A 14665-nucleotide genomic window follows, 5' to 3' on the forward strand; every position below is an offset into this window, starting at 1 on the left:
GTCCGTTGGACCTCCTTGACGGAGTGACTGTCCGGCTGTTCCCTGACCTCTCCCGCTTGACATTGTGGATGCGGGCCTCTCTGCGACCCCTTCTGCATGTCGTGAGGAGCATTGGAGCTACGTATCACTGGGGTCACCCCTTCCATTTGGTGGTCCAGAAAACTGTGGACTCTTTCACCCTACGCTGGCCTGAACAGCTTCCTGAACTATTTGCATTCTTGGGCGTCCGCCCAGTCTCCGTGCCAGACTGGCTGAATCTCCAATTGACCACTGTTCCTTCTCGCCCAGCTTCACCGAGACTGCAACGTCCCAAACGCCGCAGATGCCGCTCCGCCATGCGAAGACCCACCAGCGAAGCTCCGACCTCTCCTGAACCATCACAACTGATTCGGCATCTGGGGGGGGGCTATATTTGCAGGTGCCCTCGGGTACCACACCATATCCTTTATATGTCTCTCATGCTATTCATAATCGGTCATGTTATGGTTCATATCTGCTCTTCACGGAAATGTTGCTTCTGTATTTTGTTATGCCTCTGATTTAAGTAGGGTGCATCTTGGAAGGCGGGGGGGGGGCAGGTGTTTATCTCCCCTTCAACGCCCCCGGTGAGTAATGGGTTCTAGTTTTGAAGGGGGTTGACCTCTTGTTACAGTGATGGACTGGGTGGGTACATCCGGGTGCCCTGGGGCCGTGGGGGTGGGGTGCCATGCCGGGCTCCATGCCGCGGCTTTTTCCGTGGTGGGGTCTCAGGGTCGCGTACCGCCTGGTCTCTGGTAACCGATCCCCTACCGACTGTGACAGAGTTCCCCCCATGTATTTTCCCATGCAGGCACTTATTTTCATTTGGGCTGGCACCCCAGCGGTGTGTCTCCCACTGCTTTTGCAGAGTCTCTCCTACCTCTTCCCCAAGTAGGTTGCGCCTAGTTGCGCTTGGTTCCATATAACCGTTTGTAGCTGACCTTGTTATCTCCCTGACCTGATTCGCTCATTGCAGTTCTCCTATTCTTTGCCGTTTCCTCTGTGCCTTCTCTACCCACCCTCTCTCAGTTCAGTTTATTCCCCCCCCCCCCACCCTTTCATAGTTACATAGTTAGTCAGGTTGAAAAAAGACACAAGCCCATCTGGTTCAACAAAAAAAAAAAAAACAGTATTGCAAACCCAACCATACAATCCCATATACACAATCCTATACCCGCAGTTGATCCAGAGGAAGGCGAAAAAAACCCAGCAAAGCATGATCCAATTTGCTACAGCCGGGGGAAAAATTCCTTCCTGATTCCCCGAGAGGCAATCAGATATTCCCTGGATCAACGTTACCTAAAAAAAATGTTGTACCCCATGAAAGAATCCAGGCCTTTTTTAAAGCAATCTAGTGAGCTGGCCAAAACCACCTCTATTCCACATTTTCACAGCTCTTATGATGAAGAAACCTTTCCATATTTGGAGACGAAATCTGTTTTCCTCTAGACCTAAAGAGTGCCCCCTTTTTCCTCTGTGTTGACCTTAAAGTGAACAACTCAACACCAAGTTCACTATATGGACCCCTTATGTATTTATACATGCTGATCATATCCCACCCTTAATCTCCTCTTCTCAAGAAAGAATAAATTCAGTTCCTCTAATCTTTTCTCATAGCTGAGCTCATCCACGCCTCTTATCAGTTTGGTTGCCCTTCTCTGCACTTTCTCCAGTTCCCCGATATCCTTTTTTAAGAACTGGTGCCCAAAACTGAACTGCATATTCCAGATGAGGTCTTACTAATGATTTGTACAGGGGCAAAATGATATCTCTCTGGAGCCCATGCCTCTGTTAATACAAGAAAGGACTTTGCTTGCTTTGGAAACCACAGCTTGGCATTGCATGCTATTATTAAGTTTATGATCTACCAGAACACCCAGATCCTTCTCCGCTATTCCCCCAGTTCTACTCCACCTAGTATGTATTAGCACCGCATGGTATGGTGTTGGAACGGTTCGGTACGGTGCGGCGGCGCTTTTCCACTACATGGAACCGAACAGTACGGCTCGCATAATCAGTACCACCTCGATTGTGGTTCCAAGCGTTCCGTACCGATACCAAATTCCACAATCCCTCCCATGCAGCCTGATTGGTCCTCACTACAAGGCAGTGATTGGTCAATAATCATCACTGTCATTGTTTATGCGACACCACTGCAGTGAGAAGCGCCAGTGTGAGTAGTGAGAGCCCATAGGATTATGAGTAGTTTTGCAGTGAGAAATGTGCAGGGATGTGTTAACCCCCCAATGACCTGTCTGCAGTGTAGTGCAGCTAAAGAGGTCCAGGCTCATTCGGAAAAATTAAAAGTCAGCAGCTACAAAATACTGTAGCTGCTGACTGCCCAGGAATGGTGTCCTCACATGAGCCAATTTTTTAATCGGCTATCGGGTGCTGCATTGTGAAGAGCCAGTTTAGGCTCTCCACAATGCCATAGAAGTGATTGTTTCTGCTAGATGTTGAATGTACACTCAAAATAAAGCGCCACTCTACTGTCACACTGTACTCCACTGTCACACTCTACTGTCACACTGTACTGTTGTACTCCACTGTCACACTCTACTGTACTCCACTGTCACCCTCTACTGTCACACTGTACTGTCTGTACTCGACTGTCACACTCTACTGTCACACTGTACTGTTGTACTCCACTGTCACACTCTACTGTACTCCACTGTCACACTCTACTGTCACACTGTACTCCACTGTCACACTCTACTGTTACACTGTACTGTCTGTACTCCACTGTCACACTGTACTGTCTGTACTCCACTGTCACACTGTACTGTCACACTGTACTCCACAGTCACACTCTACTGTCACACTGTACTGTCATACTGTACTCCACTGTCACACTGTACTGTCATACTGTACTCCACTGTCACACTCCACTGTCACACTGTACTGTCATACTGTACTCCACTGTCACACTCTACTGTACTCCACTGTCACACTGTACTGTCGTCTTCAGGGCTAAAGAGGGCTAAACCTGTGAGTAGTGAGAGAGCCTATAGGATTGTGATAAAACTATTTGCATTTATAAAAATGTTCACTGCTGCCATGGCTTGTGTCTAACCTCCAGATTGCCAACAGATTCGCTGCCAGACCAGAACTGAGCCCAGTGGGGGAGCAAGGCTGCAGTGAAGAGACAGAATTGTGGGACATTTTTTTTACAGACTGCAGACTGCTTGAGAATCGCTGCATAATATGTCTGAAAATTAGTCAGTAGATGAGGTGCAGACGTTCCTCTCATTGGTAGCCGAGGAGCGGATACAGCGAGAGCTGGATGGGGCGACCAGCAATGAGAAGGTTTTCCAGGAACTCGCTCAGCTGCTGGCCACACACGGCTACCGCCGCAGCTCTAAGCAGTGCAGGGACAAATTAAAAAAATGAAAAAATCAACTACAGAACCATAAAGGACCACAACAGCCGGAGTGGTTCAAACAGAAGAAGATGGAAGTGGTTCGACCAAATGGACGCTATCTACGGCAGTAGACCGGTGAGCAATGGAAGGGAGGGTGCCCTGGACTCAGCCACGGTGTTGTTGGAGAACATGGAGGATGGTAAGTGATCACAGTTAAATGTCTGCTGTAAAGCTTGCTTTTCCTCTTTATTTACTGTATATATGGTACTTTTAATCCCAGACCCTCTATAATTTATAAAGATATTAAAAAGTAAGGGTCCCAACACTGAACCTTGGGGTACACCACTGATAACCTTAGACCATTCAGAGTAAGAATCATTAACCACTACTCTCTGAATTCTATCTTTTAGCCAATTTTCTATCCATTTACAAACTGATCTTTCCAAGCCAGTAGCCAGTAGACTTTACCTTACACATTAGCTGTGTGTGGGGAACTGTGTCAAACGCTTTTGCAAAATCCAAGTATACTACATCCACCCCTCTGTCCAAGGTTTTACTTTCCTCCTCATTTCCTCCCCCTCCCTCAACCTCCCCCTCTGCCTGGGAGCTGCGTGCTTCCATGGCGGCCATGGCCCTTCAGATTGGGTCCAAGGTCCAAGTCACTTCATTGAACGTGCGGGGCCTGGCAACTCCTGAGAAGCAGTCCAGACTGCTATCTGACCTCAAACGCCTGCGGTCACAGGTGGTGTTCCTTCAGGAATGCACTTCAAACTTGGCAAGGTCCCTAAATTGTGCAATCGAGACTACCCCTTGGCCTATCATGCCCCTTTGCCTCTATCGAAATCTAAAGGGGTTAGTATTCTGGCTAGACAGGTCCCATGGACTTTCATTGAAGGGAAAAGGTGGACCCCATGGGTAGATATCTCCTTCTGAAAGGGAAGTTTGGCACTACAACGGTCACGATGGTTAATACATATTTCCCGAACTCGGACCAGTTGCCTTTCCTGAGGTCACTGGTTCCCTGTTCTCTTGGAATTCCGTGAGGGTCTCCTCCTAATAGGGGGGATTTCAATTTTGCCCCGGAACCGGAGTTGGCCGTGTCTCGCGGTGGATTGCATATCTCTTACTCATACCTAAAGAAACTGAAGGCGGAATTGTTGCTTCTAAACTTGGTCAACCATTGGAGAATCACACACCCCACAGTCCGAGACTACACGTTCTACTCTCCATTCCAAACCTGCGACCTGGAGGCTGAACGAGTCCCTTTTGCAGAACCCGGAAGTGCAGGCGGAGCTGTCACAGACTCTGGCCGAATTTTTCAGTGAAAATGTAGATTCTACCCCCAGCTCTGCGTCAGTCTGGGAGGCGCATAAGTGCAAGGTGTGGGGCGTCTTGATACGGGCTGGAGCCTGGCTGAAACGGGACAGGATTAAACAGGTTGATGACCTTTTAGAGCAGGTGCACTCCCTCAGCGCTTTACATAAGCAATCCCTGGCGCAGACTCACCTGTTAGCCCTGCAAAAAGTTAAGGAGGAGTTAAATGCCCTCCTCTTTTGGAAAGGCCTCACAGAGACTGGCATGGGCTAGACGCCACATCTATAAGTTCTCCAAAAAGCCAGGGTCCATGCTGACCAGGGCTCTACGGGGCCCGAGAACACGCACCTTTGTCCCCTACATCGACACTCAGAGCGGGCACAGAGTTCACACCTCTGCGGCCATTGCATCGGAGTTCAGTGCGTTTTACAGGGCTCTGCATAATCTCCACCCTGATGCGTCCCCTGAGTCTTTGGCGACCCAACTCTTGGCCACCGAGGGTTACGTCCGGGAATCTGGCATGCCCACTCTTCCTGTGGAAATGAGCCAATCTTTGGAGACTGACCTTACTGCCGAAGAGTTTGACGTAGCACTGGCCCAGACCAAACCTCATAAAGCTCCGGGCCCTGACGGGTTCACTGTAGCCTATTACAAGGCCTATGCCCCGACTCTTGCCCCACACTTCCTCTCGACTTATAACGCCCTGCGTGAAGGTGGTGGCTTACCTGTTGACTCGCTTAGGGCCTACATCACACTCAGCCACAAAGAAGGGAAGGACCCGGCACAGTGTGGGAACTACCGTCCTTTCGCGTTGTTGAATGTGGACTTGAAGCTTTATGCTAACATCCTGGCGAACAGGCTCTTACCTCACCTCACCTGCTTGAGCCACCTGGATCAGGCGGGACTCATACCATCGAGGGATGCCCGGGACAATACGATCCGGATTATCAACCTGATCCATACATCCCGCGCCAAAGGGCACCCTTTACTGCTACTCTCCACGGATGCTGAAAAGGCCTTTGACAGGTTGGCCTGGCACTTCATGCGCGCCACTCTCTCGCACATAGGTCTTGGCCCTCATATGCTCCGTTAGATTATGGCCCTGTATTTAACACCCACGGTGGCAATGCGGGTCAAAGACTGAAGGTCGGACTTCTTTCCCCTTTGAACGGGACGTGACAGGGCTGGCCTCTGTCCCCCCTCATCTTTGTTTTGACCTTGGAACCCTTTCTTTGCTCCATCAGAAGGGATCCGGACATATCAGGCATTGAAAAATCCTCAGGTCACCATAAGGTCGCAGCTTTCGCGACAATTTGATTTTTAGTGTCACTAATCCGCAAATCTCCCTTCCCAACATTTTATGTGCCCTTAAATCATACGGTGAGCTGTCCAATTACAAAATAAATTTTCCTAAGTCGTCGGCTCTTAACGTCTCGCTTCCAGCCCGGACGGCCGCTCATCTATGTGCCTCCTTCCCGTTCCAGTGGACGGACTCATCCATTAAATACCTGGGTGTACATCTCACTCCCGACACGGCTAACCTATATCAAGCAAACTTCCTGCCCTCCTCCAGTTTCTGAAATCGGACCTGCAGAAGTGGCACTCACTGACCTTGTTGTGGTTCGGGAGGTGCAGTGCCCTTAAAATGAACGTGCTGCCCAGGTTGCTATATGTCCTCCAGGCCATTCCGATCTGTCTTCCGCTCCCATTTCTCAAGCAGCTACAGTCCCTATTTCGGGCCTTTGTCTGGTCCCATAAGGTCCAGAGTATAAAGCTGCAACTTCTGTCCCTGCCTAAAGCGAGGGGGGGTGTGGGTCTTCCTGACTTGCTTCGTTACTACCATGCGGTACACCTTTCCAGAGTGCTTGATTGGCATTGCCACGTGGGGGCCTGCGGAGATTGGGCTTTAGGGGAGATCCCTCTTGGGTGACTTCTGGATGAGGGGGGACTTACCCTCTCCGACAGATCTGTCCCGACTCTCGGACCCTCCTCTCGACCCACTACAAGTAAACCAACTTCGACTTTCTTTAGACCTTCCTGAAACTGGGCTACGCTCCTCGCCTGAGGGACTCTACCTGATGGGTGAGCCTCTTAGACATACGCTATCCCTCATGTACTCTTACTTGCTAGCTTTGACAAGGAATGAAGACCTCCCATTAATAAAATGTTGGGAATCTGATCTAGGCATGACTTTCACTGCTCCACAGCTGGAAAAGATACTCCTTATAGCTCACAAATCCTCTATCGCCAATCAGTACCAGGAGGTGGGCTATAAAATTCTCACCAGTTGGTACAGGGTCCCCTATCTGCTACATAAATTTGATGCTTCGGTTTCGGACAGGTGCTGGCGCTGTGATTCTGACATGGGCACCATGTTTCATATTTTCTGGTCCTTCTGGAGGGAGGTGACAGATACTATTCAGCAATTGACAGCTGTAGACATGCGTAACAACCCTGCGGCATGTCTGCTCCACCTGACGGGGAGACCCTTGCGGAAGTATAAAAAATCTCTGACCCTACAATTACTTAATGCGGCTAAGGCCCGTATATCCGTGCTGTGGAGGCAGACTCTTCCACAATCTCTTGCCCTGTGGTATGCCAAGGTTAAAGAGATTCATCATATGAAAGAATTGACCGCCACTATTTCTTCTAATGCAGTATGTGAGTGGAGCCTCTAAGGGCTTGTTCACACTTGACTAAATTTCTAACATTTAACAAACGCTCCTATAGCGATAGTATAGGCGTTAATGAGCTTTAGTATGGGCATTAGACTGGACATTTTAAAAGCGTTAATGATGAGTCATTGCAGCTACAGTGTTGCTTGGTTGCTCTTCATGTTTTAGAAGTCTTGTAATATGTAGGTCACAAAATTAATGGCATTTACAAATAAATAGACAACACAATTATGATAACGATCATCTGTTTTTAACTTACTGAAATACGCATTCAGGAATATGTACATTTTCCATAGGGATGATTTGCTCCAGTTCTTCTAGGCTATGCACATACTGTATCTTGTTGATAAATTTCACACTGAATAGGTGGCAAAAGAAAAGAAAGATGTATGAGCAATAATAAATCATAGTAACTAGACAAAAAAAAAAATAAACACAAAAGGAATTTTTTTCCTAGAAAGAGTGTGGCAAAAAAGCTTATGCTTTCTAAGGATTATTTTTTTTAGACATGTGTTTTAAAGTGGTGTATCTTTGTCCAATTGTCTCATCTAATGCTTGTATGTTCAAAGCTCTGCACAAAGTAGTTGTTTTCCAGATATGTGTTTAATGTTATGTAACCGGAAAAAGGTCAACAGCTTGTAGGATAAAATGGTTGAGATCAGATAAGACAGTGTAAAGAAACCACCATTTAAATGCACTCATCTCTTTCTGCTGATTTAGTCATTATTGAGGCTAAAAATATTATTTAATTCTGAATGACTATACATGCATATCAGTATTGCAAATATTAGCAACAAAACTGATTTGGAAGGATTTGGGGGGGTTCAGGCCTGATTCACGTTCTCAGCACTGGGGTGCTACTCAAAATGAACATCAAGGCATTACATGGTGTATTGAGCATTATCATAGTTTAAAGTTATTTTACGGTTTCATACAGATGTGAATTCATTGTTTTAGAAAATATTTTACTGTGATAAGTCCTTAAAGAAGAAGTATAGCCAAAGTTATTTTAGCTATGCTTCTATGGATCACAGGAGTGCTGTTTGTTCTGCACTCCTGTGACCCATTTTCAGCTGACAGTGGTCTAAATCCCACTGTTTGCTGATGTAACTTAGCCAGGCCAGGTTTGGGAAAGATCCGGACTTTAAAGCCAGGATCCACCCAGATGCCTGAACTGGCCGCTGACTCAGCCTCTCAATCAGCTGCTCCCGCCCCCTTCACAGCCCAGTGCTCCATTGTGTGCTGTTGGGGGAGCAGAGAGTTGGTGACTGACAGGTTCCCAGCAGGCTGAAGACAACTGAGTCTTTGATCACTCAGTTCTGAGTCTTATAGCGGGGGGACAGCTGCAGCTTGGATCGGTGCTGCAGCCATCTAGGTGAGTATGATTGTTTTGCTTTTTTTTAAGCCAAACTTCTCTTTTCAATTGATGGTAAAAATTACAAGCAAAATACAATGTAACATAATTTATAAGCTAAGATACACACTGTGACACAGCAGGGACAGCACAAGGTGTACATGGTATGCCCAAGATACTTAGTGCATACATTAGTGCATACAAAAGGTTAAAAAAAAAAAAAAGAAAATTGGAAAAATGAGTTAAAGGATAATTGGTAACACATTAGTTATCTCTTTGTCGGGATTCTAACCCGTGACCAGCCACATCCCAGGCGGTAGCCCTGCTTACTAGGCTACCGTCCTCTCTGGACTTTCCTCCCTGAACATTCCTCCCTGAAGCCTATTATTCAACCTTAGTCTTGCCAAGCCTTGCTCATCACCCTTTATTCCTGACACCTGGTACTTCCCTATATAAGTCCAGCCCCGTGCACTCAAGCTTGCTGATTATTGAGCTCATGAGCCCTGATCAAGCTTCTCCTCATCTGCTGCTCTGTCTACTACCACAAATCCAACGCTGACCAGGAATTGACTACCGACTACTCTTCTGCTTTGTCCCTACCTACTGAACTGCTACCTCTGTTGCTGATCCGGATTGTCTGACCACGCTTACTGCTGCCCGCCCCGACCTTTGGCTCGTCTGACTTCTCTCTGGTTATCCCTTGTCTGCTCCTCCGCCTTCGGACCAAACCTGCACTCTGCCTGGCTGGGTGATCCTGAGGACCGCGTCCTGGTGTTAGCTTGCAGCGCAGTCTATCCCCACCATCAGGGGCTCTAGTGAAAACCAGCTATCACTTAGTTTCCGCACCTCAGGTGAACCCGTGTCCTCAGCAGAGTACTACCTGGTGTCCATCCGGCATCCAGCACTGCTACCACCGTAGCCAACCCGGATTATCTGACCAAGCCTCTGCCAGACTTCCTGCACCTACTATCGGCCTGCGGTCCTTGCCACTGGGCTCCAATCATACCTCCGGCCAGCATTTCTCTGACTCAGGTGAGCCTGTAGGATTGTTACAGAATAATCAGCCTAACTATGGAGTCCGCAATGGCCACTCTGTGTAAACAGGTCACTGAACTTCAAGAATTTGGTACTACGTATCAGGAGAAATTTGCCCAGCTCCAAGACGTAGTCAAAAGCCAACAGAGGGAGATTATTGAACTACAGAGGCAACTCCTAGACGTCCGCGGCGCGGCCGCAGACACCCGCATGCCACTCCCATCAAAATTTGGCGGTGACAGACGCCAGTATCGGGGATTTCTGAACCAATGCCGCATCTATTTTCAGATGAACCCGGCCCTCTTCACCACCGATAAAAAGAAGGTGTTATTCATGATCAATCTCTTGACGGATGAAGCATTAGCATGGGCGTCGCCATACGTGGAGTCTAACAATCTGCTCCTGGACAACCTAAACAACTTCATCACCGCCATGAGCCTAGTCTTCGATGATCCCAACCGCTGTGCGACAGCCGAGGCGCGACTACATAGTCTGCGACAAGGGAGACGCTCCGTCGCCGAATATACCGCCGAATTTCGCCGTTGGGTCACGGACACCATCTGGAACCCAGCAGCACAAAGGAGCCAATTCCGGCGAGGCCTCTCTGAAGCAATAAAAGACAAACTCGCCAGAGTTGAGGCCCTGGACGATCTGGATGACTTTATTCAGTTATGCATCCGGATAGATCAAAGACTCTCCGAGGGGAAGAAGGAAAGACTCTGGTCCTCGGACCACAGACCCACTTACTCCTTCTCCTCTACTGCCCAGCGCGACCCTCAGTCAGAAACTGAACCTATGCAGGTCGACGCACTACGGAGGTCTCTATCCACAGCTGAAAAGGAGAGACGGCTGGCCGAAAACCTCTGCCTCTACTGTGGAGAGCCGGGTCATTTTGCCATCAAATGTCCCAATAAGATCCGAAAAACTATTGCCATCACGGAGCTAAAGGAGCAATCACAGACTCCAACCCCGGCAGCAGCCCCTGAAGATAACAACACAGCGGCTCATGGATCCCATTTCATCGTCCCCATCCTCATCGACATTGAGGGGCGACAACTCCCCTGTTCTGCGATGTTAGACTCCGGGGCGGGAGGCAACTTCATGGACCTAACCTTCGCCCGCGAAAAGAACATTCCACTGACAATCAAGGCAGCCCCTGTTGACCTGGAAACCGTTGACGGATCCCCACTCTCCTCGGGGCCGGCGACTCATGAGACCATGGAACTACAACTCCTTATAGAACCTGATCACCAGGAGAAGATCCACTTCTCGCTGATCGCCTCCCCGAAGTTTCCGGTGATCTTGGGCATCCCATGGTTGGCCACCCACAACCCCTCGGTGGACTGGGAAACCCGCTGCATACGGTTCCCGTCCGAGTTCTGCTCGCTAAATTGCTCCCACAAACCTGTCCTTCCACCCGAAGACACCACCATATCTGAACTGTCCGTCAAGGATCTGCTACCCCCTCAATACCGCGAGTTCCAGGATGTCTGCGACAAGAAAAACGCAGACAAGCTGCCACCACACCGACCCTATGACTGCCCTATAGAACTGTTGCCCGGGGCCGAAATACCCTTCGGCAGTATCTACCCCCTCTCGGAGCCTGAACTCAGGGCCTTGAAAGAGTACCTGGACGAGGACCTAAGGAAGGGGTTTATCCGGCCCTCCACCTCCCCTGCGGGAGCCCCCTTTTTCTTCGTAGAGAAAAAAGACTCCTCCCTGCGTCCCTGCATTGACTACAGGAAGCTTAACGACATAACTGTAAAGAACTGGTACCCACTCCCACTGATTTCAGAACTCCTCGAGAGACTCCGGGCAGCGAAGATTTTCACCAAACTTGACCTTCGAGGGGCCTACAATCTCGTCCGAATCCGCCCTTGGGATGAATGGAAGACCGCCTTTCGGACACGTTATGGTCACTTCGAGTACCTAGTCATGCCTTTTGGACTCTGCAATGCTCCCGCCACCTTCCAGCACTTCATTAACGATGTCCTCAGGGACATGCTCGATCTGTTTGTAGTCGTTTACCTGGACGACATCTTGATCTTCTCTGAAGACCTCGAGCAGCACCGCGAACACGTCCGCAGGGTACTGCAGAGACTCCGACAGAACTCTCTCTATACCAAGCTAGAGAAATGTGAGTTTGAGCGAACCACCACTCAGTTCCTCGGATACATCATCTCCCCAGAGGGCCTAAGCATGGACCCGGGGAAGGTCCAAGCCGTGATGAACTGGCCCATTCCGAGAAACGAGAAGGAGATACAAAGATTCATTGGCTTTGCCAACTTTTATCGGAAGTTTATCCGGAACTTCTCCAAGGTCATAGCACCAATCACCCAACTCACCAAGAAAGCAGTCCCCTTCTCCTGGACACCCGAGGCACAGGAGGCCTTCACCAAGTTGAAACTCCTCTTCACTTCTGCTCCAATCCTAATCCACCCGAACCCCGAGCTGCCATTTACAGTTGAAGTGGATGCATCTGACTCCGCGGTGGGGGCTGTTCTGTCACAACGGTCAGGGGAGAAGATGCTACTACACCCGTGCGCATATTTCTCCCGCCAGATGTCCCCCTCCGAGAGGAATTATGACATTGGGAACAAGGAACTACTGGCAATCAAGGATGCCTTCTCCGAGTGGAGCCACCTGCTGGAGGGAGCCACCAACCCCATAATCGTACTAACTGACCACAAGAACCTCGAGTTCATCCGCAGCGCTAAGAGACTCTCAGCCAGACAGGCCAGATGGAGCCTATTCTTTTCCCGCTTCAACTTTCTCATCACCTATCGCCCCGGATCAAAGAACGGTAAGGCTGACGCCCTTTCCAGAATGTTTTCCGAGCCCTCGCAGAGTAAAAAGGGACAAAACAACATCCTACCTGAGAGAAGGGTCGTAGGGGCCACCTACTCTAAAGAACTCCTGGGCACAATCAAAGAAGGATACGAAAATGACCCTTTCCTCACCCACCCCACAAGGAATGTCTGCCTTGAGAATAAGAATTGGTTTCATCAGGACCTACAGTTATATGTACCAGAAATCGCACGGCTCGAAGTACTCAGACTCAACCATGACTCCAAACTGGCCGGTCATCTAGGCACAAGAAAGACCCAGGAGCTTCTCTCCCGCTCCTTCTGGTGGCCAACATACAAGAAGGACATAAAGAGGTACATCTCCTCGTGCACGGTCTGTGCCCGCAATAAGACTCCTCGTTCCTCTCCCGTGGGTCTGTTACAACCTCTCCCCATTCCCTCCCGCCCCTGGGGCTCGATCTCCATGGACTTTGTGGTAGACCTTCCTCCTTCAAAAGGGATGAACACCATCCTGGTCGTAGTCGACCGCCTCACCAAGATGGCCCATTTTATCCCCTACAAAGGCCTACCCACCGCCAAACAGACGGCCGATCTTATTCTCAGAGAGGTCTTCAGGCTGCATGGGATCCCGGACAATGTGGTCTCCGACCGAGGCGTACAATTTGCCTCTAAGTTCTGGAAGAACTTCTGCTTGGCGCTCGGGGTTAAGGTGAACCTGTCCTCCGCTTTCCACCCCCAGTCAAACGGGCAGACTGAGAGAACTAATCAGACCCTAGAGCAGTACCTACGCTGTTTCAGCTCCCACCTGCAGGATGACTGGCTTGACCATCTCTCCACGGCAGAGTTTGCCTACAACAATGCTGAGCACATCTCAACCAAGCACAGCCCCTTCTTTGCTAACACAGGCTCGCACCCGGTGTTCATTCCGCACCTACCTGTCGCCTCCACCCTCCCAGCAGTGGCAGAACGCCTAACAACCCTACAGGAGGCACAAAAGAACATTATAAACAACCTCCAGCTCGCCCAGAGGCGCTTTAAACAGGGAGCAGACAGACGCCGCAAACCCACCCCGGGTTTCCATGTGGGAGACAAGGTGTGGCTGTCCACCAGGAACCTCAGATTGAAAATCCCCTCCAAAAAGTTGGCCCAAAAATACAAAGGTCCGTTCCGGATCCCCGCTCAAATTAATGAGGTCACGTTCCGGCTCGATCTTCCGGACTTTATTGGGTGCACCCTGTCTTCCATTGCTCCCTCCTCAAGCCATACATGGAGAACACCTTCACAGGCCGCAACTCGCCCCCTCCACCACCCATGAGGGTACAGGGTGAAGAAGAATACACTGTAGCAAACATCCTCGACTCCAGGATCCACCGGGGAAGACTGCAATATCTAATTGGTTGGGAGGGCTACCCTCCCAAGGATAACTCCTGGGAACCAGAAGAAAACGTCCACGCCCCCAGACTGGTAAGAGAGTTCCACCAACGGCACCCCAGTAAGCCTGCCCCTGCGGTGCCCAGAGGTCACCTTGGAAGGGGGGGGAGTACTGTCGGGATTCGAACCCGTGACCAGCCACATCCCAGGCGGTAGCCCTGCTTACTAGGCTACCGTCCTCTCTGGACTTTCCTCCCTGAGCATTCCTCCCTGAAGCCTATTATTCAACCTTAGTCTTGCCAAGCCTTGCTCATCACCCTTGATTCCTGACACCTGGTACTTCCCTATATAAGTCCAGCCCCGTGCACTCAAGCTTGCTGATTATTGAGCTCCTGAGCCCTGATCAAGCTTCTCCTCATCTGCTGCTCTATCTACTACCACAAATCCAACGCTGACCAGGAATTGACTACCGACTACTCTTCTGCTTTGTCCCTACCTACTGAACTGCTACCTCTGTTGCTGATCCGGATTGTCTGACCACGCTTACTGCTGCCCGCCCCGACCTTTGGATCGTCTGACTTCTCTCTGGTTATCCCTTGTCTGCTCCTCCGCCTTCGGACCAAACCTGCACTCTGCCTGGCTGGGTGATCCTGAGGACCGCGTCCTGGTGTTAGCTTGCAGCGCAGTCTATCCCCACCATCAGGGGCTCTAGTGAAAACCAGCTATCACT

At 49.7% G+C, this 14665-nt stretch overlaps 1 protein-coding gene across 1 annotated transcript in view; it reads right to left on the reverse strand.

Annotated features, from left to right (window-relative positions):
• The window catches only part of ATCAY (ATCAY kinesin light chain interacting caytaxin), a 161625-nt gene that overhangs the window by 70977 nt on the left and 75983 nt on the right, over nt 1-14665 (reverse strand). The window contains exon 8 of the mRNA XM_082257121.1: nt 7628-7726. Within this exon, the coding sequence (XP_082113247.1) occupies nt 7628-7726 (99 nt within the window). The remainder of the gene's footprint in view (nt 1-7627; nt 7727-14665) is intronic.

The sequence above is a fragment of the Pelophylax lessonae genome, assembly GCF_965119305.1.
Source record: "Pelophylax lessonae genome assembly, chromosome: 1".
In the NCBI taxonomy this organism is placed as follows: domain Eukaryota; kingdom Metazoa; phylum Chordata; class Amphibia; order Anura; family Ranidae; genus Pelophylax; species Pelophylax lessonae.